The sequence below is a fragment of the Podarcis pityusensis genome, assembly GCF_964106645.2.
Source record: "Podarcis pityusensis genome assembly, chromosome: 1".
NCBI lineage: Eukaryota > Metazoa > Chordata > Lepidosauria > Squamata > Lacertidae > Podarcis > Podarcis pityusensis.
This window is the reverse complement of record NC_138028.1, coordinates 3,663,553-3,685,615: the sequence shown is the minus strand read 5'-3', so window position 1 is coordinate 3,685,615 and position 22,063 is coordinate 3,663,553. Positions and strand designations below refer to the sequence as shown.

General features: G+C 48.5%; 1 protein-coding gene and 1 long non-coding RNA gene across 12 annotated transcripts in view; one reads left to right on the top strand and one right to left on the bottom strand.

Annotated features, from left to right (window-relative positions):
* The window catches only part of NIN (ninein), a gene marked incomplete at its 3' end in the record, with an annotated part of 126,052 nt that extends 111,991 nt beyond the window's left edge, over nt 1–14,061 (top strand). For 4 of the 11 annotated variants that reach the window (XM_081002309.1, XM_081002306.1, XM_081002304.1 and 1 more), the window contains 3 exons: nt 4,100–4,294; nt 12,854–12,967; nt 13,852–14,061. In XM_081002309.1, coding sequence (XP_080858435.1) covers nt 4,100–4,294; nt 12,854–12,967; nt 13,852–14,061 — 519 coding nt within the window. Of the gene's footprint in view, nt 1–1,669; nt 1,731–4,099; nt 4,295–6,561; nt 6,839–12,853; nt 12,968–13,851 lie in introns of those variants that run through there. The other 7 variants (XM_081002305.1, XM_081002301.1, XM_081002303.1 and 4 more) reach the window with 4 other exon arrangements.
* LOC308470520 overlaps nt 1–22,063 on the bottom strand; it is a 215,454-nt gene that overhangs the window by 47,571 nt on the left and 145,820 nt on the right. The window lies entirely within an intron of this gene.

The following is a 22,063-nucleotide window of genomic DNA, read 5'->3' as shown; positions in this document are numbered from 1 at the left end:
GGAGAGTCAGAACACTTCCTGATTTATGGCACCAATGCCCAGCAAAATGAAGGGGATCTTGCTAACACTCTGGTGAGATGGGTTCTGCCAGGGCTTTACCAAGGTTTCTCTGAAGGAAAGACTTGGTTTGAGGGCTGTGAGAGCACTTTGAAGAGGCAAAAGAAACATGGATGGGTTTAAAAGAACATAGGACAAATTCAGGGAGGATAAGGCTATCAGTGGTTAATAATAATAATAATAATAATAATAATAATAATAATAATATTTTTATTATTTATATGCCGCCCATCTGACTAGGTTGTCCTAGCCGCCCCAGGTGGCTTCCAACAAAATATTAAAACACATAAAACTCCCCGTACAGGGCTGCCTTCGGGTGTCTTCTAAAAGAAGTCAGATAGATGTTTATTTCCTTGACATTGGAGGGGAGGGTGTTCCACAGGGCGGGCACCACCACCGAGAGGGCCCTGTGCCTGGTTCTCTGTGGCTTCACTTCTCAAAGTGGGGGAGCCGCCAGAAGGCCCCCAGAGCTGGATTTCCATGTCTGGGCTGGGCGATGGGGCTGGAGAAGCTCCTTCAGGTGCTAGTCTTGATGGCTACGCTCCACCCCAACGTCAAGGCAAAATGCTTCTGAATTCCAGTTCCTGGAAACGGCAGGATCCGGCTCTGATCTGCGCTCTGATTCGGCTTCCAGGGTTCCCACCGGCATCTGTTTGGCTACTGGCCAAGCAGGATGCCACCACTAGGTGGTCCACTGGCCTGATCCTGCTCTTCTTAACTTGAGCTGGTTGCCTTTATCTGGGGGGAGATGGCAGAACAAGGAAGACACTGTGAAGTTTTGAAGAAGCCGGATTCTGAGCACAGCATTGCATGTGTAGAGCACAGCCATCGGTGTTGAGATGTGGCAGGGAGACCTAACTGGTGGCTGGACTCAAGCTTCCACCGTGACCAGCTATCGACTCAAATATCCTTTATTAGGCATAGCAAACCACACATTATCAAACAGACACCGTATACAAATGGTGCAAAATACGAGCTCAACGTAACAAGCTTTGTCCCAGTCAGATCTTTAACTCCAGAGAAAATCAATTTGCATCAGTAATACAATATAAAACTACCACATCACCCATCAGTTAAGAACCACTAAATCTCTTGATAATGGCCCAGTCTTTCTACATGGACAGCACTCAAAAATTCAGCCACTATTCAAGTAATTTGATCATTCCTGTCCCAGAGCAGTTCCTGAACCGTTGGTAGTGTAGAACTGAGCCTGTTGAGTTGTAAGGCCTCTAATAATTGTTTTCTGGCATAAATGCCAAAATCACAAGAAAAGAAAATATGCTCCAAAGTATCAGGTTCCTGTTTACTACATTTGCAGAGATGCTCTTGTGACCAGCTATCATGGGCGATGGGAGTTGTAGTTTATCAGGGCTCCCCCATTCCTGACCTGTATGCTATTCTGTTGTGGGCCGTGGACCTGAAAATGATGCTCCATTTGTGTCTCTTCCCCCACCTCAGTTCTTCTGATTTCTGCGCAATATTCCTTGTCCTTTGGTTCGTCTCCCCCCCCCCCCGTGCAAATTTCTCCCTTGACTCTTTCTTACCTCGGAAGCCCCATAACCTTCTCTCTCCCCCTTGTGCTTCTCCCCACTCCTGGCTAACCTGTGCCCAGACCTGGGTGGCTGGAGCTAGCAGAGAGGAGCGCAGTGCTCTGCCTGACGTAGCCAGCGAAGGTAGAGGAAACCTTTTCCCACTGCCATAAGCCCATATGCATGGAGAAAGAGAGAGAGAGAGAGAGAGAGAGAGCGAGTGTGTGAGAGAGAAAGCTCTTCAGCACCATGCCTTTAATGCCCCTCCATCTACCGTATTTTTCGCTCCATAAGACGCACCTAGTTTTTGGAGGAGGAAAACAAGAAAAAAAATATTCTGAATCTATGAAGCCAGAACAGCAAGAGGGATCGCTGCGCAGCGAAAGCAGCGATCCCTCTTGCTGTTCTGGCTTCTGGGATAGCTGCGCAGCCTGCATTCGCTCCATAAGACGCACACACATTTCCCCTTACTTTTTAGGAGGGAAAAAGTCTTATAGAGCAAAAAATACGGTATTTCTTTAAAGAATTAATATGAAAGACGATTGGCCTGCCTCTTGTGTGAAAGAGCCGCTCTTCATTTTAATGGGCAAAAAGGGGAAATGGAAGGATATTGGCTATCAGTGTTGATTGTTGTAGGCTCAGAAAGAAAAAGGTTAAGCCTTAGCTTTAAAGTTTGATCTTACAAGGAATACTGGGTAAGCTCTCTTAAACTCGAAACCAGTTTTTTTTGGGGGGTGGGAATGAAGAGTGGCTCTGAGATCCCATTTTCTGTTCTTTCATTCTTGGAAATGCCATTTGTGACAGTCGCCGTTGGTCTCGTTCATGGTCTTGTTTTTTGCATGCCTTTCTTGGAATGAGCACGTTGACATTTGCATGTCTAGATTTTCTGAGGTCTCCAGGAAATGCAGTTCGCAGGGGTTTCTGGGCTTCCACACAGAATGTCAGTGAATGTGTGCTTTCTAACGTTGCTGCGATTGAGAAATGCTTTGTGTTTTTAAGCGCAGCGTAATTGCATCTTACCTGCAGGTTTGGTTCCAGGGGTTTTGCGCAGGCACAAAAGCCAAACCCTTACAGCCAGCCCTGTAGCTAGCAGCAGAAGGGAAAGAGAAAGAATACTCCATTTTCCCAGAGCCCACGTGCAGAGACAGCCAGCAAGATGAAATGCTTAAAAGCAGACCAGGTGCAAAAAGAGATAGGACAGAGACAGACAGACAGACACCTGGTCTGAAACCCTGCAGAGCTGATGGACTCATCCAGACTTCCTTTTTTTTCCCCAAAATTGTTTTTATCGATTTTCCATTTTTTAACAAATCAACCACAAATTGAAGCAAATTTAATTTTAAAAATCCAAAAACTGGTTTCCCGCACTCCGTTTTTGATATGTCCATATTTTCCTCTTGTTGCTGCATTATTTTCCCAGTTATTTCTAATTCACATCCCACTCCTTACAATTAGCCTTATATTGCAATAGTTTTTTTGTTTTTGTAACTTATAATCCTTAACCATCAGCTATCCACTTGCCAATTCCTGCATGATATTTTAACATTTCCAGTATGTACAAGGGAGATTACTCAACGAATTATCAATCCACAATAAATCAATAATTACGATATCTAAAGTAAATTCTCCAGGCTTCCTTTTCTAGCCACAGGCCTGCGCTTTAAAACTTTGTGTCCGAACAGTTTGTTTGTTTTGTTTTTTATCCTGGTGCTTTCTCTGCCAAAAAAACCAAAACCCGCTCTTTCCTGCTAAATCGGAGCAAACAGCCATCCATGGAATACTCAAATTGCTGTTTGTTCCGATAGCGCAGGATAGTGCGCACCCCGGAAATGATCTCTATCAGCTTCTGCCTTCTGGAAGAAGGTCCAGGGTTATATAGACTAGGACTAGCCACCTGAGAAACAGTTTCTATTCAAATGCTTTTGGCTTTAAACGCAGTTTAAGGTAGTCTCTATAGGGATGCGGGTGGCGCTGTGGGTTAAACCACAGAGCCTAGGACTTGCTGATCAGAAGGTCAGCGGTTCGAATCCCCACGACGGAGTGAGCTCCCGTTACTCAGTCCCAGCTCCTGCCCACCTAGCAGTTTGAAAGCATGTCAAAGTGCAAGTAGATAAATAGGGAAGGTAAACGGCATTTCCGTGCGCTGCTCTGGTTCTCCAGAAGCGGCTTAGTCATGCTGGCCACATGACCCAGAAGCTGTACGCCGGCTCCCTTGGCCAGTAAAGCAAGATGAGTGCTGCAACCCCAGAGTCAGCCACCACTGGACCTAACGGTCAGGGGTCCCTTCACCTTCGCTATGGGAGTATATTGTATTTAATTATGGGGTATCAGAGTTTTTAGGGGGCTAACCAGGCTGGGATAGCTGGGATAGCAGGCTTGCTGGTTTCTGAATGTCTGGTGTAGATTTTCGATTTCGTTGTTCCGTATGGGACAATGACAATAAAGATTATCGTATCGTGTCCTTGCGAGGCGTCCTTTAACCCCCTCCCTCCTGCCCCTTTCCTCTCGCGCAGCAGCTGCTACACTCAAGCTCCAGTATGATGCTTAGCCCGTCGCAGCATCCTCGCGACCTCCAGCAGCAAGGCTGCCCTGTGGTCCCCTGGGAAGACTACCAGCAGCTCCAGCGCCAGTTCCTGCAGGAGGAGAGGAGGTGCCAGCGCCTGCAGGAGGAGCTTGAAAACCGGCCCTTGGAGACGAACATGCCCCAGGTATGTCCTCCATCCACACACTCTTTCTCTTTCCCCTTCGTGGTCCTGGGGCGTAGAGAGCCTTCACCTACAGTAGGCGCCTCTCCATTTCTCCTCTTCTCATCACGGTGACCCTTTTCTCTGTTTATGCCAGTTGCAAACCCCACTCCAGTCTTCCCTAAAATGCTCCGTAGATACTATCCTTCTCTTTGTTGCACCAAAGCATGACTCCCTTGCATTACTGTGCTCAGTGTTTTGTTCGTTTGTTCATTTGCAATATCTGTAGCCGGCTCTTCATTGCCAAAAAGGCACCGCAGAGTCCCGGGATTTGTATTTCTGCAAAGTGGGGCAAAGTACTTCTTCACGCAGTGCATGGACTGTGGAACTCTCTCCCAGATGAGGCAATGGGGCCACCCACTTGGATGGCTTTAAAAGAGGCCTCCACATGTGGTGGGAATGCCCCAAAATCCGACTATTCTGGACAACAACTATATGAGAAATATGCAAAATAACTAAGCAAGTTTTAGAAGTTACCCCAGAATTGGCCCTACTAAACATCTTCCAAGACAATAATGCCCACTTACATCACAAAGAACTCATAACCCACCTACTTTCAGCAGCCAGAAACATCATAGCCAGACACTGGAGAGACCTGTGAGGAGTAAACATGGACCAATGGTATCAAATAGGGAAACAGCCTTACTAGAAAATTAACCAATAAACTGAGACTGACATGGGGACAAATAGAAGAAGACGCCTTCACCCTGTTATGGCTCCCCTTTATCACATACACAGCCCAACAATAGTTCTAGTTACAGGTAGGTAGCCATGTTAGTCTGCCGTAGTCGAAACAAAATAAAAATAGAAAAAGTATGCATGCACACGAAAGCTCATACCAATAACAAACTTAGTTGCTCTCTATGGTGCTACTGGAAGGAATTTTTTTATTTTGTTTCGACAGCCCAACAAGACGACAACAAGAATCCACCAACAGCATACAAATCAATATGGCTAACCTGATTCAAAAACACACACACACACACACCATCCACACATGAAAACAAAGTTCACCACAGCCAATCACAGATGAACAACCACACCTTCGCCAACCCCAACTTCTCTCACCACCAAAGGAACACAAGCGAATAGCAGAGAGAACCCGCACAAGCGACACTGACACAAAACCCCACACATGCATTAAGTAAAATAGAAACATTGCCCCCCCATTACACCCCCACCCACCATGGTCCCCTCCACCTCTTCCCCCCTTTTCTTCCTAATGTAACGCTCATGTCTCAACCAATGAAACTGATCTGTAGAAAATGCAACTTGGAAAAAGAGACATTGCACATACCGTATTTTTCGCTCTATAGGACGCACCTGACCACAGGACGCACCTTGTTTTAGAAGAGGAGAACAAGAAAAAAAAATTCTCCCCCTCTCTGCTCAGCGCCCCTTCAGCGAAGTAGCAGGAGAAACGGAGCCCCTTCCATTTCTCCTCCCGCTTCGCTGAAGAGGCGCTGCGCCTTAACTGAAGGGGCACCTACCCTTCAGCGAAAGGAACCTGAAGCCTCCGGAGCGCAACGGGAGCTCCTGCCGTGCTCCGGAGGCTTCAGGCGGCTATCTGGAGAGTGAGAGGGGTCGATGCACACCGACCCCTCTCGCTCTCCAGGATTCAGCGAAAGCAACGCGAAGCCTCCGGAGCGTGGCGGGAGCGCTCCCACTGCACTTTGGAGGCTTCGCGTTGCTCCATAAGACGCAGACACATTTCCCCTTAATTTTTGGAGGGGGAAATGTGCGTCTTATAGAGTGAAAAATACGGTACTTTGGTAAACCAAGAAATCTTTAATAAAAAATAGGATGGGGCATTCATAGAGGAGGAGACGCGGCCAGGAATCCCCCCCAATCGCGCGGGGCTGGTGCCGTGAAGCCCGCAACCCCACCTCCTCTGAAGTGCGGAAGTGGCTTTGCGTGGCGAGTTCCCCCAAGTGGAAATAACGACACAGGTGTCGCACTGCTTGCCCTTTCCGCACAGCTGAGACTAATCTTTAACCGAATGTTCTTTGCGATTCCCCTGCATGTTAGGCTTGCTATTCCCCGGGAGCTGGGCTTGCTGTGCTGTAAATGTTGGGCTTGCTGTCCTTTCCTCTTTATCCCCCAGCGCTCGCTGATGTGTCTGTCTTGCTGCGATGGCTTAAGCGGCGCTGTTTGTCTGCATTACTAACTGTGACGTGCTGTTTTGCAACAGGCTGTGTGTGAAGTGTGTCCTCCTTGCCTTCTCTCCCTAGGCCTTGCTTCCGGAGCAGAGATCGGTTCACACAGATACGTACAGACGGATCGGTCACCTCTGACTTCCCTTGGCTGCTAAATCCACCTCATTCCTTACTCACAAATACTGGCATAAGCGGAGAAACCCAGGGATCAAATTGCTTTTTCTTCTTTCTTTTGCTTTGTTTTTTTAAAAAAACAAGTTATTTTAATTTAAAACCTCTCCAGTATTATGTTTTCTTCTCCCTTATTTATTTTTTCCTCATAATCTATTTTTGTTTCTTTTTGTGCGTGGGGGGGAAAAAGAGAATCACGCGTTGTTGTCTATTTTTTCCCCTTAAATTTCTTATGAATCAATTTTTTTAAATTTATTTATGTTATTTAAAAATTGCTTATCCAGGGGAGTTTGGAAAGAGAAAGGTTATTTTTTTGCCCTCAAATTTTATGCTGTAACTATTTTTTGAACGAAAAGGTACAAATTTTTTATATATTGGATTTGAAGGAGAAAATTTGGGTTATTTATACAAAGTTTTGTACAAGATGTATCAATACTTTTTAAGCGGGGAAAGAGCTACACTTTTTTATTTTAATTGGACAAATAAAATACACATTTTAAATATGTGTGTGTCTTCTTCTCTTACTAAACCATGGGGGGGGGAGGTGTGGGGAACCTCCAGTCCAGGGGCTCAATCTGGCCCTCCAGCGTAGCTGTCAACTTTTCCCTTTTCTTGCGAGGAATCCTATTCGGAATAAGGGAATTTCCCTTTAAAAAAAGGGGAAAGTTGACAGCTACGCCCTCCAGGCCCTTGGAATTCTCCTCAGGCCTCCATTTCCAAAATATGATAAAAAACAAATAAAATACAACTTACATGGAGCAACAGTATTTTGTGTTGTGTAGGCTCCTGTGATGTAAATCATGGGCCCCGCCTACTAGCCTGCTCCCTAAAACATCACTGGTTTGCTCCTATCTATATACAGTGGTACCTTGGTTCTCAAACTTACTCCGTTCCGGAAGTCTCTTCCAAAACCAAAGCATTCCAAAACCAAGGTACGCTTTCGCATAGAAAGTAATGCACAACGGATTAATCCGTTACAGACTTTTAAAAGCAACCCCTAAAACAGCAATTTAACATGAATTTTACTATCTTACCGGTAATTGTATTTTTGTGCAAATGGCTTTAGATACCTGTTCGCTCCTTTGTTGGCCAACAATTACTTTGATAAAATACATATTTTGTTATGTGCAAATGGCTTTAGATACCTGTTAGGTCCTTTGCTGGCCAACAAAGGAAGAATGGCAAGCTAAGCTTATGGACTATGCGGAACTGGCTAAACTGACAGGATACATGAGAGAGACAGCACTGATTTCATAAAAGAGTGGGAACCATTTATAAACTATATAAAAAGACAGTACAGTCATACTTCGAGTTGAATGTGCTTCAGGTTGAGCGCTTTTGGGTTGTGCTCTGTGGCAACCTGGAAGTAACGGAGTGCGTTACAGATGGAGTGCGTTACTTCCAGGTTTCTCCGCTCGCGCATGCGCAGATGCTCAAAATGATGTCATGCGCAGAAGCGGCAAAACGCAACCCGCGCAGACGTGCCATCGAGTCTTACATTCCGTTCAGAATGCGAACGGGGCTCCGGAACAGATCCCGTTCGCATCCCAGGGTACCACTGTATAAAGATTTTGACTTATTGGCAGATTTTGACTAAACTTTCACAACTGTATAAGAGGCAAAATCAGCAGGGTACAGAATTTGTTTAATGAATCAATATGGAAATACGGGGGAAGCCAAAGAGGGAGGAGGGGAGAAATATGGATATATAAATTATTTAATTAAGATTTATGGAAAATTTGTTGTTATAATTTGAAAATTCAATAAAAAATTTTATAAAAATAAATATACATATATACCTATTAGGTCCATAAATGACCATATAGCATATATTCAACACAAAAAACGGGGACAATTTGTTGTTAACAAAGGACAGCTGGACATAGAAAGGGCCCCATTACCTTCAGTAGCTGAGGGCCGCATCAAATTTAAATCCGGCCCTGCTCAAATGGACAGACTAAGTTCAGATATCCGTGACTTATGAGGAAACGGATCTTGGGGTCGTGGTGGGGGATAACTCAGTGGAAACATCAGCCCCACCTGCTTCAGCTGTGAAAGGCAAATCCCTGAATGGGGTAACTGTGCCCCTGAAGGACCAGGTGCGTAGCCTGGGAGTCATTTTGGACTCACAGCTGTCCATGGAGGCCCAGGTCAATTCTGTGTCCAGGGCAGCTGTCTACCAGCTCCACCTGGTACGCAGGATGAGACCCTCCCTGCCTGCAGACTGTCTTGCCAGAGTGGTGCATGCTCTGGTTATCTCCCGCTTGGACTACTGCAATGCGCTCTATGTGGGGCTACCTTTGAAGGTGACTCGGAAACTACAACTAATCTAGAATGCGGCAGCTAGACTGGGGACTGGGAGTGGCCTCCAAGACCATATAACACCGGTCTTGAAAGACCTACATTGGCTCCCAGTACATTTCCGAGCACAATTCAAAGTGTTGGTGCTGACCTTTAAAGCCCTAAACGGCCTCGGTCCAGGATACCTGAAGGAGCGTCTCCACCCCCATCGTTCTGCCCGGACACTGAGGTCCAACGCTGTGGGCCTTCTGGCGGTTCCCTCATTGCGAGAAGCAAAGCTACAGGCAGAGGGCCTTCTCAGCAGTGGCGCCCACCCTGTGAAACGCACTCCCGCCAGGTGTCAAAGAGAAAAATAACTACCAAACTTTTAGAAGACATCTAAAGGCAGCCCTGTTTAGGGAAGCTTTTAATGTTCAATAGGTTATTGTATTTTAGTGTTTTGTTGGAAGCCGCCCAGTGTGGCTGGGAGGACCCAGCTAGATGGGCGGGGTATAAATTATTATTATTATTATTATTATCCCACACCAGGGATAGTAGAAGCATAGAATTGAGGGAACCCGTCGGTCATCTAGTCCAATGCAGGACTCTCAACCGAAGCAACTGCCTTTATTGTAGCCCCGCCTTGCTGGAAGTGCTGTGGCTCAGTGGTAAGAGCATCTGCTTTGCGTGCAGAAGGTCCCAGGATCAATCCCTGGCAGGAACTAGAAACTCCCAGTTTCTGGAACCCTGGAGAGTCGCTGCCAGTCAGTGTAGGGAGTACTGAGTTAGATGGAGCAGTGCTCTGGCTCTGTGTAAAGGCAGCTTCCTCTGTCCTTATGGTGCAACCACACCTGGAATACCGCATGCGGTTCTGATCACCTCAAAAAGGACATTATAGCTCTAGGGAATGTACAGGAGAGAGCAACTGAAATCATAGAATTGGAAGACGGACCCCCAAATGTCATCGAGTCCAACCCTCAGCAGTGCAGGAATCACAGCTAAATAATCCCTTGACAAGCGGCCATCCAACCTCTGATTAGAAGCCTCCCATGAAGGGTGATGGGACACCGACAACAGCATGATAGAGGTTAATAATAATAATAATTATTATTATTATTATTATTATTATTATTATTATTTATACCCCGCCCTCCACGGCCAGAGCCGGGCTCAGGGCTGCTAACAGCAATAAAATCACAGTAAAAACATAATAGGGGGAAAAGAGGGGAGGACAAATTTAAAATACAGGTTAAAATGCAATTTAAAATGCAGCCTTATTTTAAAAGTAGCCGATAGATCAAGACCATAAGGGGAGGGAAACATAAGGGTCAGACTGAGTCCAAACCAAAGGCCAGGCGGAACAGCTCTGTCTTGCAGGCCCTGCGGAAAGATGTCAAGTCCCGCAGGGCCCTGGTCTCTTGTGAAAGAGTGTTCCACCAAGTCGGGGCCAGTACTGAAAAGGCCCTGACCCTAGTTGAGACCAATCTAACCATCTTGTGACTTGGGACCTCCAAAATGTTGTCATTTGTGGACCATAAGGTCCTCTGTGGGGCATACCAGGAGAGGCGGTCCTGTAGGTACGTGGGTCCTAGGCCACATTGGGCTTTAAAGGTCAAAACCAGCACCTTAAACCTGACCCTGTACTCCACTGGGAGCCAGCGCAGTTGGTAAAGCACTGGATGAATGTGCTCCCATGGCAAGGACCCTGTAAGGAGCCTCACCATGGCATTCTGCACCCGCTGGAGTTTCTGGGTCAGCTTCAAGGGCAGCCCCACGTAGAGCGAATTACAATAATCAAGCCTGGAGGTGACCCTAGCATAGATCACTGTGGCCAGAATTATGCATGGTGTAGTTGTTGTTGTTTAGTCGTTTAGTCATGTCTGCCTCTTTGTGACCCCCTGGACCAGAGCACGCCAGGCACTCCTGTCTTCCACTGCCTCCCGCAGTTTGGTCAAACTCATGCTGGTAGCTTCGAGAACACTGTCCCACCATCTTGTCCTCTGTCGTCCCCTTCTCCTTGTGCCCTCCATCTTTCCCAGGATCGGGGTCTTTTCCAGGGAGTCCTCTCTTCTCGTGAGGTGGCCAAAGTCTCGGCGCCTCAGCTTCAGGATCTGTCCTTCCAGTGAGCACTCAGGGCTGATTTCCTTCAGAATGGAGAGGTTGGATCTTCTTGCAGTCCATGGGACTCTCAAGAGTCTCCTCCAGCACCAGAATTCAAAAGCATCAATTCTTCGGCGATCAGCCTTCTTTATGGTCCAGCTCTCACTTCCATACATCACTACTGGGAAAACCATAGCTTTTACTATACGGACCTTTGTTGGCAAGGTGATGTCTCTACTTTTTAAGATGCTGTCTAGGTTTGTCATTGCTTTTCTCCCAAGCATGGTGTAGAGAAAGCGGATAGAGATGTTTTTCTCTTCTCACAAGGCCAGGGATCATGCAGGAGGATTGATTAGCAGAAAGACCTTTCACGCAGAGCAGTAAGCAAGTTACGGCATTTGCTGCCACTTCCTGAGATGATGTCCGCCAGCTCAGCTGGCTTCCAAAGGGGGACTGGGCCAATCCATGGGAGAAAGCTCTTTCAGCTGCTACGAACCACCACAAGTTAAAAGGAGCTTCCACGTACAGAGTCAGCCTACCCTGAGATAACATTCTGGAGGGGTGAACGACAGGGGAGAGCTGTTTGGGTTTCCCATCATCTTTTGGCTGGTCACTGCTGCAAACGAGATGCAGGACAACACACATGAGAGGTGGGGGGGGGGACCTGTGGCTCCCTAGATGTTGTCGTACTACGACTCCCATCATCCAGCTACCAGGACCCTGCACAGGCAGGCAGCATCGGAAACACTTGCTGCCCCCAGCTGGGCGCTGGGGCAGCTCTATAAAGCCTGCCTGCCCTGGGGGAGGGGCTGCCACCAAAGGGAGTTGTCCCTCTTGGGGGTGGCACATTGGGAATGGAACGAGGGCATGGGCCAGCCCCCTTGTGCTAAAATGATGGTTTTAGTGGGAATGGGACAGGGATGTAGCCAGCGGGTGCAGGGAGGCAGCTGCCATTCAAATGAAGTAAAAGGATGAAAATACTGTACTTACTGTAACTAAATGACCAGTCGCATTGCAGAGACCCTAACCCTCCCGCTGCTGCCTGCCTGCCCCCTAAATTCTGGCTACACCCATGGAATGGGGTTTCAACTTGGGTTGTTGTTTAGTCGTTTAGTCGTGTCCGCCTCTTTGTGACCCCCTGGACCAGAGCACGCCAGGCACTCCTGTCTTCCACTGCCTCCCGCACTTTGGTCAAACTCATGCTGGTAGCTTCAAGAACACTGTCCCACCATCTCGTCCTCTGTCGTCCCCTTCTCCTTGTGCCCTCCATCTTTCCCAACATCAGGGTCTTTTCCAGGGAGTCTTCTCTTCTCATGAGGTGGACTCTCATGAAGGAGTCTCGGCTTCAGGATCTGTCCTTCCAGTGAGCACTCAGGGCTGATTTCCTTAAGGATGGATAGGTTTGATCTTCTTGCAGTCCATGGGACTCTCAAGAGTCTCCTCCAGCACCATAATTCAAATTCACCTGGAGCAGGAACCGGCAAGCCACTCCAGTATCCCTGCCAAGAAAACTCCATGGACAAAGAAAACAGGCATATGAAAATACTTACTGTAACTAAATGACCAGTCGCATTGCAAGAGCTCAGTTCTGCCCCCCCCCCACCTGTCCATGCCCTAAATTCTGGCTACACCCATGGAATGGGGTTTCAACTTGGGTGGGTGTTGTTTATTTGGGGTGTGTATTTTAAATTGTTCTTTTCCTTGTTATTTGTTTTGCAACACAAGAAAATCTTTAATAAAAACTAATTTTGAAAAATATAAGTTAATTGCCCTGCAGGACTGAGTCGTCATAAAGTGCCCTTATATTCCATTTTAGGGTGGACAAGAGCATCTGCTCCAAACCATGGAAAAGCGCATGATGGATGTTGAACAGCAGCTGAGGCTGGTGAAGAGGCTGCTCCAAGACAAAGTCAATCAGCTGAAAGAACAGGTGAGCCTTTGCCCTCGATCTGGAGCAGCTAACCTGTGGTTGCAGGATTCTAATTCCCATCATCCCTGACCACTGGTCATGCTGGCTTCTGGGGCTGATGGGAGTTGGAGTCCAGCAACAACTGGAACGCAAAAGGTTCCCGCCCCTGTTTCAGTCATCGAGCGATGGTTCCTCAACAGCTCACGGAATCACCAATATGTGGGATAAATATCAGCCGCAAATAACCAGCATGCTTAGTTCTAGTAAATGCATGAAGGGGTTAAGACCACAGAGTAAGCCATCCTCCTAGGCTTTGCTAGGTCACCCACCACCCCTCACTTTGGGAGAAAAACTGGGTGAATTGTCTGGGCTGATTGATCTAAGCCCAGACCATGTGGCTTTACCAAGTCATCTTTGTGTTTCTATACAAATAATTTAGAAACAGTTATCAATTTTGAAACTAAGTTTTGCTGCCTGTGTTATCTTGCTGCTGTATGGAAAAGCATATGAATCTGACCTTTGAAGAGTTAGTAAGTAAAGCAGCATTTTTAACTTACCAAACAGGTGGTCTCTTTCAATGCTAAGGGAAGAAAGGGGAACTTTGGAAAGAAAATTAGAAGGGGATATTGTAAAGTCTAACAAATTATATTTGCACACTTTTCTTTGCTTGTCTCTCATCAAGGGAGTACTTGTCCCAAACCTGGATCTAGAAATGTGAGGAATTTCCCTTTTCTTCTTTTAAGCCAATTACAACCAAACATTTAAAAAGCGCACAACATGAATATTTCGGGTTGAGTTGGGATGAGCTCCTGGGGTTGTGGGGTCAGGGCAGAGCGTTACAGAACACAGATCTTGTTTTTGCAACCCTGGGGAGCAAGCCCACATTTGCTGCCTGTGTTTTCCAGCTTGCCAAGAACACGAAAGCCGACGAGATGGTGAAGGACCTCTTTGTGGAGAACGCACAGCTCCTGAAGGCCCTGGAGATGACCGAGCGGAGGCAGAAGACCGTGGAGAAGAAGAACTACTTGCTGGAAGAAAAGATTGCCAACCTTGGCAGGATCGTCAAGAACCTGACCTCGCCCACCTTGGGCTCCGCGGCTCAGCTGGGGTCTTAGCAAAGCCATACCTGTCTCTGCACAGCTGGGGACGCACTTTACTCAACGCTGCCTTTTCAATGATGCCTTTTTAAGATTAGTGACAACGGCTGCCCTTTGGGCTGTTCCTTCTCTGCCCCAAAGAAACCCTGATTCTGTTCTCGGGTGCACATTATCCCCACACGCGTTGTGGCGCAATGTTGCTCTGCCAGCCCTAGAAGGTGGCCAGACCGAGGCTGATCTTCTCATCAGGGGGTTCAGGAAAAGCCAGAGCTCTTGGAGCTTCTCGTTTCCTGATCTGGCGGGGCAGCGGAGGTGAGAAAACACCTGGGACGCGGACAGAGCAGAGAGGACCAGCTGAGGACAAGTGAGATTTGAACCTCAGGCTCTTGGGGATTAAGGGGAGGTCTGGAGATGGATCTCTTCAGGGAATCTCAGGGCCAGGATCCAAACGTGGACCTCAGGGCGCCCGGTAGCCCACAAGCATCACTGCTCAAAGTTGCTCAGGAAGGTGAACCAAGCCTGGAGAACGTTCAATCAAGGGTGAGGAGCCACAGGCCCATCCTTGCACCCCATCCTTGCCTCTCTAGATGCCCCTCCGGCCACAGCCCCTCCCCAGCCCTGCCTCTCTAGATGCCCCTCCGGCCACAGCCCCTCCCCAGCCCTGCTCCACACACCAATGGTCTGATTCAGTATAAGGCTGTGAGGTGCCTGTGTGCATCTCAGAGCGAGAGAGAGAGAATATATCTGGCTTTCATGTGCCTAGAATGAACCTACAGTTGTTGTTGTTGTTGTTTAGTTGTTTAGTCGTGTCCGACTCTTTGTGACCCCCTGGACCAGACCACACCAGGCACTCCTGTCTTCCACTGCCTCCCGCAGTTTGGTCAAACTCATGCTGGTAGCTTCGAGAACACTGTCCCACCATCTCGTCCTCTGTCGTCCCCTTCTCCTTGTGCCCTCCATCTTTCCCAACATCAGAGTCTTTTCCAGGGAGTCTTCTCTTCTCAGGAGGTGGCCAAAGTCTTGGAGCCTCAGCTTCAGGATCTGTCCTTCCAGTGAGCACTCAGGGCTGATTTCCTTCAGAATGGATGCGTTTGATCTTCTTGCAGTCCATGGGACTCTCAAGAGTCTCCTCCAGCACCAGAATTCAAAAGCATCAAATCTTTGGCGATCAGCCTTCTTTATGGTCCAGCTCTCACTTCCATACATCATCACTGGGAGTACCTACTTTACATAAGTGTAATGGCTGCATCCAATGCTCCCCCCGCTTTTTTGCCTCTGAGATGCCTCACCCACTGTCCAAATCGCCCTGCAACCTTTGGGTTGAAAAAGGTTCCCCACCCTTGCCTTTTGGGATTAAGGGGAGCCTACAGGTGGATCTCTTCACCTCAGACCACCTCCCCAACCCCAAAGTCAGTGTGGCAGAAAGAGGAGAAGCACATCTTGGGGTTGTGGGGTGGTTGTGTGGGCGAGGGGAGATGGTTGCCCACCACAAACGGAAGCCAAGCAGAGGTCCTAAGGCCCTCCTTTCTGCAGGTGGCGCCCACAGAATTCTGCAAACTGTTCGGGAGGGGGGCATAATTGATTTGCAGGTCGGAAGGGGCATCACTGGGTGGTCAAAGGCACTTGGTGCATGCAGCCAGTTTCTGCCTCAACCTCAAGAATCTCAGGGAGCCATAGTCTGTATATGGCAGTATCATATCAAATGGCCACTCATGAACAGCAGTAGCTCCCCCTTCACAAATAAAGGCTTTATTGAGCCTGTCTGGTTTTTAAGACATATCTGGCCATTTTTATTCATCTGCCCCCAAGAGAATTGTGATCCATGCATTGCAGGGGACTGGACTAAATGATTCTCAAGGGTCCCTTCCAACTCTTCAATTCTGTGAATACCAAAATTCTCAATAACCTGAATTCCAGTTAATGTGGTCCGAGTGTTTTAAATGTGTGGTGCGCACCCTGGAGGGCACATTCTCAGCCTTGCTTTCAGTTCCTGCCATTCTCCATGGGTTTCTTCTGCAACATGCCATTGACGCAAAAATAGTGCATTCGTAGTGGATTAACATTGGACCACCCACCCTTCCTTCTGTGTTATTATTTTGCAGTGTTTCCCCAGTGTTTTATTGCTGTCTGGAGGGGCACTCTAAAAAGTTAGAGGACTGGAGATAAATAAGTATGCCTACCTCCAAAACTTCTGCAGGCACAAACAATATTGAAAGCGGGGTTGTGTCTAACCGCCCCACTAGGCATCATATGGGCAAATAAAAATTATGCCTGCATTCTGGGTAGTTCCTGAGAGTCACGGCTGATCATTGTAGGCCAGGCTAAACAGTCCCATGACTCCGTTGGACACCATCAGTCCTGTGGGTTTTCTGGGAAATTTTCCGTGCAAATTGGGGGTCAGTTGCATCTGAAAGTTTTCTGGTGACCTAAGTGATCTCACTCAGCCGGTTCATTTCACACATTTTATTTTACGAACGAAGCGGACAACTTTGTAAAACGCCAAGTTTGCCCGATACTTATTTGCAGCTGGCGCCTGGTCGTCATTACCGCCAAAGGTATGGCAATTTTCCGTGGGAAAACGGAGCTCTAAGAGAAGCCTTTCCACCCTCAGGTTGGCCACCCTGCCGTGGACCGCAGCTTAGAGACAATGAAACTTGAACATGCCTTAACTTGTGCATTTAGCTGTGGCCTCACCTCTGCCGTGTCAACGCCAGAGGGGAATGCTCAGGGAACAGCACATGGATCCTATAGCCATGTAGCTTTGCGTGAGTCCTTTCTTCTGACTTTACGTGAGCACCAAACCCTCTACCGAGTTGCTGCTAGGGAGACCCATCGCCAGCCAGCCAGAGCAGGGAGCCCTCTGGCCCACGTCCAAGGCTTGTTAGTCTAATACTGCACAATACTTCTGTACCCTGGAGGATGTGAGTGCTGAAACCCACCAGTTGCCTTAATACAGAGACCAGGCACCAGTTGAGATTCCTACATTGCAGAGGGTTGGACGAGCTGATTCAGTGGCGTAGCGTGGGGGGTGCCAGGGGGGCCGGCCGCACCGGGCGCAACATGGGCGGGGGGCGCGCTCGCACTAGCAGCTCTCTGCCCCTACTAAAATCCACGGGTTAGGGAGCCCGCGCTCGCTCGGCTTGGCGAGGAGGTCGCGGAAGGGGGAGAGCGAAGCCTTCTGCCGCGGGCAAAAAAAGGAGAGGAAGCCGGGTGGGCGGGCGGGCGGGCTGGCTGGCGGGGGTCTGGCTGCGCCTGCTGCTGCCGGTGCAGGGCAAGGCAAGCAGAGCGAGGAGGAGAGAGAGGGGAAGGGGGGGGAAGCAGCTAGGAAACGCTGCGGTGTGGAGGAGGAATCAATTAAGGAGAGAAAGCGAAAAGCCTTGGAGAAAGGGAAAAAAGGAAAGAAAAGAGGTAGCTCCAGGAGAGCGCGGGGGAAAGAGAAGCCTCGCTGCTGCTGCTGCTGCTTGGGAGAGTAAATTACTGTACTTGCCTTGCCCCGGGTTAGGGGGTGCAAATTATTTGCCTTGCCCCGGGTTAGGGGGCGCAAATTACTTGCCTTGCCCCGGGTGCTGATAACCCACGCTACGCCGCTGAGCTGATTCATGGGGTCCCTCCACAATTCTGTTATTCCTCTTCCTGCAATTGAGCTGGTGCATTCCCCTAATCCAGGGGTCTGCAACCTTTAAGACAAAAAGAGCCACTTGGACCCGTTTCCGAAGGAAAAAAAACTGGGAGCCACAAAACCATTGCATGTGCGCCGCTGCCCTCCGATCTGACAGCGGGCGGGAAGGTGACATCGGGACGGTGCGTGACTAACGCACGCACCGCCCCCATGTGAAGTCACAGCCAGTACAGCGCTCGCCACAGTGGGGAGTGTCGGGGTGCACAATGCGCCTCCTCCCCTCGCTAGTATCCGCCCCGGAGCTGCGGCAAAGGTGTAAAAGAGCCACATGCGGCTCCGGAGCCGCGGGTTGCCTACCCCTGCCCTAACCTGTTTAGAGGGGCAAGTCCCACACACTCCTTGGGGATGCCAGTTTTAGGGGAATCAAGCCATTCACCATCTATGGTTCTTTATTCCCATGAAGTGATTGAAACTCTAGGGGCCTGAGAAACAGCCTCGTGGTGAAAAAATGCTCCATAGAGGCTCAGCAAAGTCCTAGCCTGAGTCTCTTTTGGAAGCACTGCAAACCTAGTTTTCGTTCACATGGACTATCTTGGGTAGGGTTACCTCTGTGTGTTTGGGCTATGCTAGGTCCGCTGGGACTAATTTTAATGGTAACTCCCATGCATGTTTGTTGCCTTGTTATCCCATCCTGAGCCCTTTGGGCAGGCAATAAATATAAATCAATAAAATAAAATGAGGCAAGTGTTGTCATTTTTTGAAAGTGCAGATTCTTTCGGTTTTCAGTCACGACTGCATTTCGTTCCATAAAAGTTTGCAAAATGTGTAAAACACCTTGAGCCTTTAACAAGCGAACAAAAAAAGTTCAAAGTAACAAAAACGCAAACCATTTTGCAAAGAAGTGTTGCTGTTTGTAAAACTGCTCGTGCGAAAGGGGAAAGTGATCAAAGAAAGAGGAAGGAGGTCCCAGCCTCTGGCTCAGGGCTATTTCTCGGTCTGAGATTTCCTCTGAGCAAACTTGAAAGCCTCTTTATCACCGTCAGAGCAAGGACGGTCCATCAGTTGCCCCAGTGCTCCAGCATATGATGGTATAGCTCCTGCTCAGGGGGGCAGGGGGATGTCCCAGTTTTGCAGTCCTCCAAATCCCTTTGTTATAAGAAAAAACTGCTCCTTTTCCCTTATGGGGTGTCCCAGAGCCCGTATAGAGGCCTTAAGTAGGTTCTCTGTCAGTAGAGAAAATAACAGAGGCCAACCAGAGAATACTGAGAAGCAAAGCAGCTAGTAAGCCTGATCTTTATTAAACTGTTGCAAAAGGGTGCTCACTCAAAACACGCAAGAGGGAGGAGGAACCCAGAACAATGGTGTGCAAGCCCTTATATAGACTTTTGAAATTGCCACCCTGCAGCTCAAGACCACCCCCCAAAACATCATACATACATCACAGAAGGAGGTGGGTCTACAGCAGAAATCCTGTCTGCCAGAATACTTGATAATGGTCGCTGATTGCATTACCTGGGCAGCCCGGCCACCCTTTTGTGATGGTTAATAGTTTAGTTCCTGAATCCAGGTCACAGGCTCACCCTATTCATGCACATATACCCCCTTAAGACAGGATTTGTGAGCAAAGAGACAATGGAGACAGTGGCGGAGCTTCAAGCTCCGGTGGGGAGGAGGGGCGGAGAGCAGGTGGGGGCGTGGCTGGCGCGCATCCTGGGGGCGTGGCATGCTGCCTGCAGGGGCATGTGTGCATCTTGGGGGCATGGCACGCAGCAGGTGGCATGTGTCCTGGAGGTGTGGTGCGCCGCCTGCAGGGGTGTGGCGCCCAGTGGGGGGGCAGCCATGATGGCACCCCACCGGGATCGTGCCGCCAGGGGTGGTACGCTCCCCCCGCACCCCTGTTCCTCCGCCAGTGAATGGGGAGGCTTTTCCCATTTCCTTCCTCACTGCAGAGAATTATTTGAGGTCACTGGAGGAGTCAAAATGGCTTCAGGATTGCTCTCCTGTACTATTTCAGACATGTGGTTTACATACTGATGTATGTATTTGCCTTGTACATTTATGAACATATGATTTATATATACTGTGGTACCTCTGGTTGCGAACGGGATCCGTTCCGGAGCCCTGTTCACAACCTGAAGAGAACGCAACCCGCGTCTGCGCATGCGCGGGTCACGATTCACCGCTTCTGCGCATGATGTCATTTTGTGCGTCTGCACATGCGCGAGCGGCGAAACCCGGAAGCATAGCTGTCAACTTTTCCCTTTTCTTGCGAGGAAACCTATTCAGAATACGGGAATTTCCCTTAAAAAAAGGAAAACGTTGACAGCTATGCCCGGAAGTAACCCTTTCTGGTACTTCCGAGTCGCAGCGGGATGCAACCTGAAAAGACGTAACCTGAAGCTAACATAACAAGAGGTATGACTGTATGAGATACATATATCTCAGAGACCTTAGAATTCCTACAACACCTTCCACTACATCACTGCCAGTGCAGAGAAAAGGAATCACATTGTGCTCAGAGACATGAAAAGCCTCCAAAAGAGAGAGGCTGGGTCTTGCTTTCTTGCCCAGGCTACACTGCAGGCGCTACTCAGAGGTGCAATCCCACCACTGCTCAGCACGGGAGCTTTGGCCTGCTCTGTCTCCAGCCTGGGCCGGTTCACCCCTCCTTAGGCAACCTGGTGGCCCCTGGCTCCCCAGAGAGCCCCCATGTTGATGCTGACCTTGGCGAGGACACCTGCTCCACGTAGCCCACCGCAGCCTAGAACTCCTGGACTCAAGCAATCCTCCAGCCTCAGCCTCCCAAGCAGCTGGGATCACAGGCAGGAGCCACCATGCCCGGCTGGCGCTCAGCAGCTGAACAGCGGGATTACAAAACCCAGATTGCCCATCAGCCAGGAGATGGCAGCAGAAGAACGCAACGCTGTACTAAATGGATATTCGCATTATTTACAGTGCTAAGAAAAATAGCAACAAGGGTCTAGTTCAAGCCAGTGCACTAAGGGGAAGGAGGGTAGCTCAGAGGCAAAGCACCGGCTTTGAATGCAGAAGGTCCGGGTTCAATCCTCACCATCTCCAGGTAGCAGCTGCAGCCTTGACCTGACTTTTTCCCAGGTCCATGTGAATCTCCACCAGGGCAATTGTCTTGCTTGTGTCGTGTCCATCGTGGGAAGCGGACCCTCTGCGGCTCGTGCCTTGGGAATCGAAGGCCAGACTTCCTGGCTTCAGAGATAGCAAAGGACAGGGATCATAGCTGTCAACTTTTCCCTTTTCTTGTGAGGAAAACTATTCGGAATAAGGGAATTTCCTTTAAAAAAAGGGAAACGTTGACCGCTATGACAGGGATGGATAACGGACCTGCAATAAGGAAGAACGCAAAATGGATAGTTAGCTGCCTCTCTGGAGGTGCGTCGTCTTCTCCAAGGCAAGCTGGTGTGCATTATAACCTGTTTGTGTATTTAAAAAAACAACCTTTTGTGTTTTCTTGTAGTGTTCTAAAGAATGTTTTTCTTGATTTTTGCTGTCTTTGTTGTTTATTCATTTAGTTGTGTCCAACTCTTCGTGACCCCCTGGAGCAGAGCACGCCAGGCCCTCCTGTCTTCCACTGCCTCCCGCACTTTGGTCAAACTCATGCTGGTAGCTTCCAGAACACTGTCCCACCATCTCGTCCTCTGTCGTCCCCTTCTCCTTGTGCCCTCCATCTTTCCCAACATCAGGGTCTTTTCCAGGGAGTCCTCTCTTCTCATGAGGTGGCCAAAGTATTGGAGCCTCAGCTTCAGGATCTGTCCTTTCCAGGATCTGTCAATTCTTTGGCGATCCGCCTTCTTTATGGTCCAGCTCTCACTTCCATACATCACTACTGGGAAAACCATAGCTTTAACTACACAGACCTTTGTCAGCAAGGTGATGTCTCTGCTTTTTAAGATGCTGTCTAGGTTGGTCATTGCTTTTCTCCCAAGGAGCAGGCGTCTTTTAATTTTGTGGCTGCTGTCACCATCTGCAGTGATCATGGAGCCCAAGAAAGTAAAATCTCTCACTGCCTCCATTTCTTCCCCTTCTATTTGCCAGGAGGTGATGGGCCCAGTGGCCATGATCTTCGTTTTTTTGATGTTGAGCTTCAGACCATATTTTGCGCTCTCCTCTTTCACCCAGGTTCTTTAATTCCTCATCACTTTCTGCCATCAAGATTGTATCATCTGCATATCTGAGGTTGTTGATATTTCTTCTGGCAATCTTAATTCCGGCTTGGGATTCATCCAGCCCAGCCTTTCGCATGATGAATTCTGCATAGAAGTTAAACAAGCTGGGAGAGAATATACAGCCTTGTCGTACTCCTTATTACATTAGTATTATTAATACAATATAATTTTTATTATATTACGGTACATATAATAGTACAGT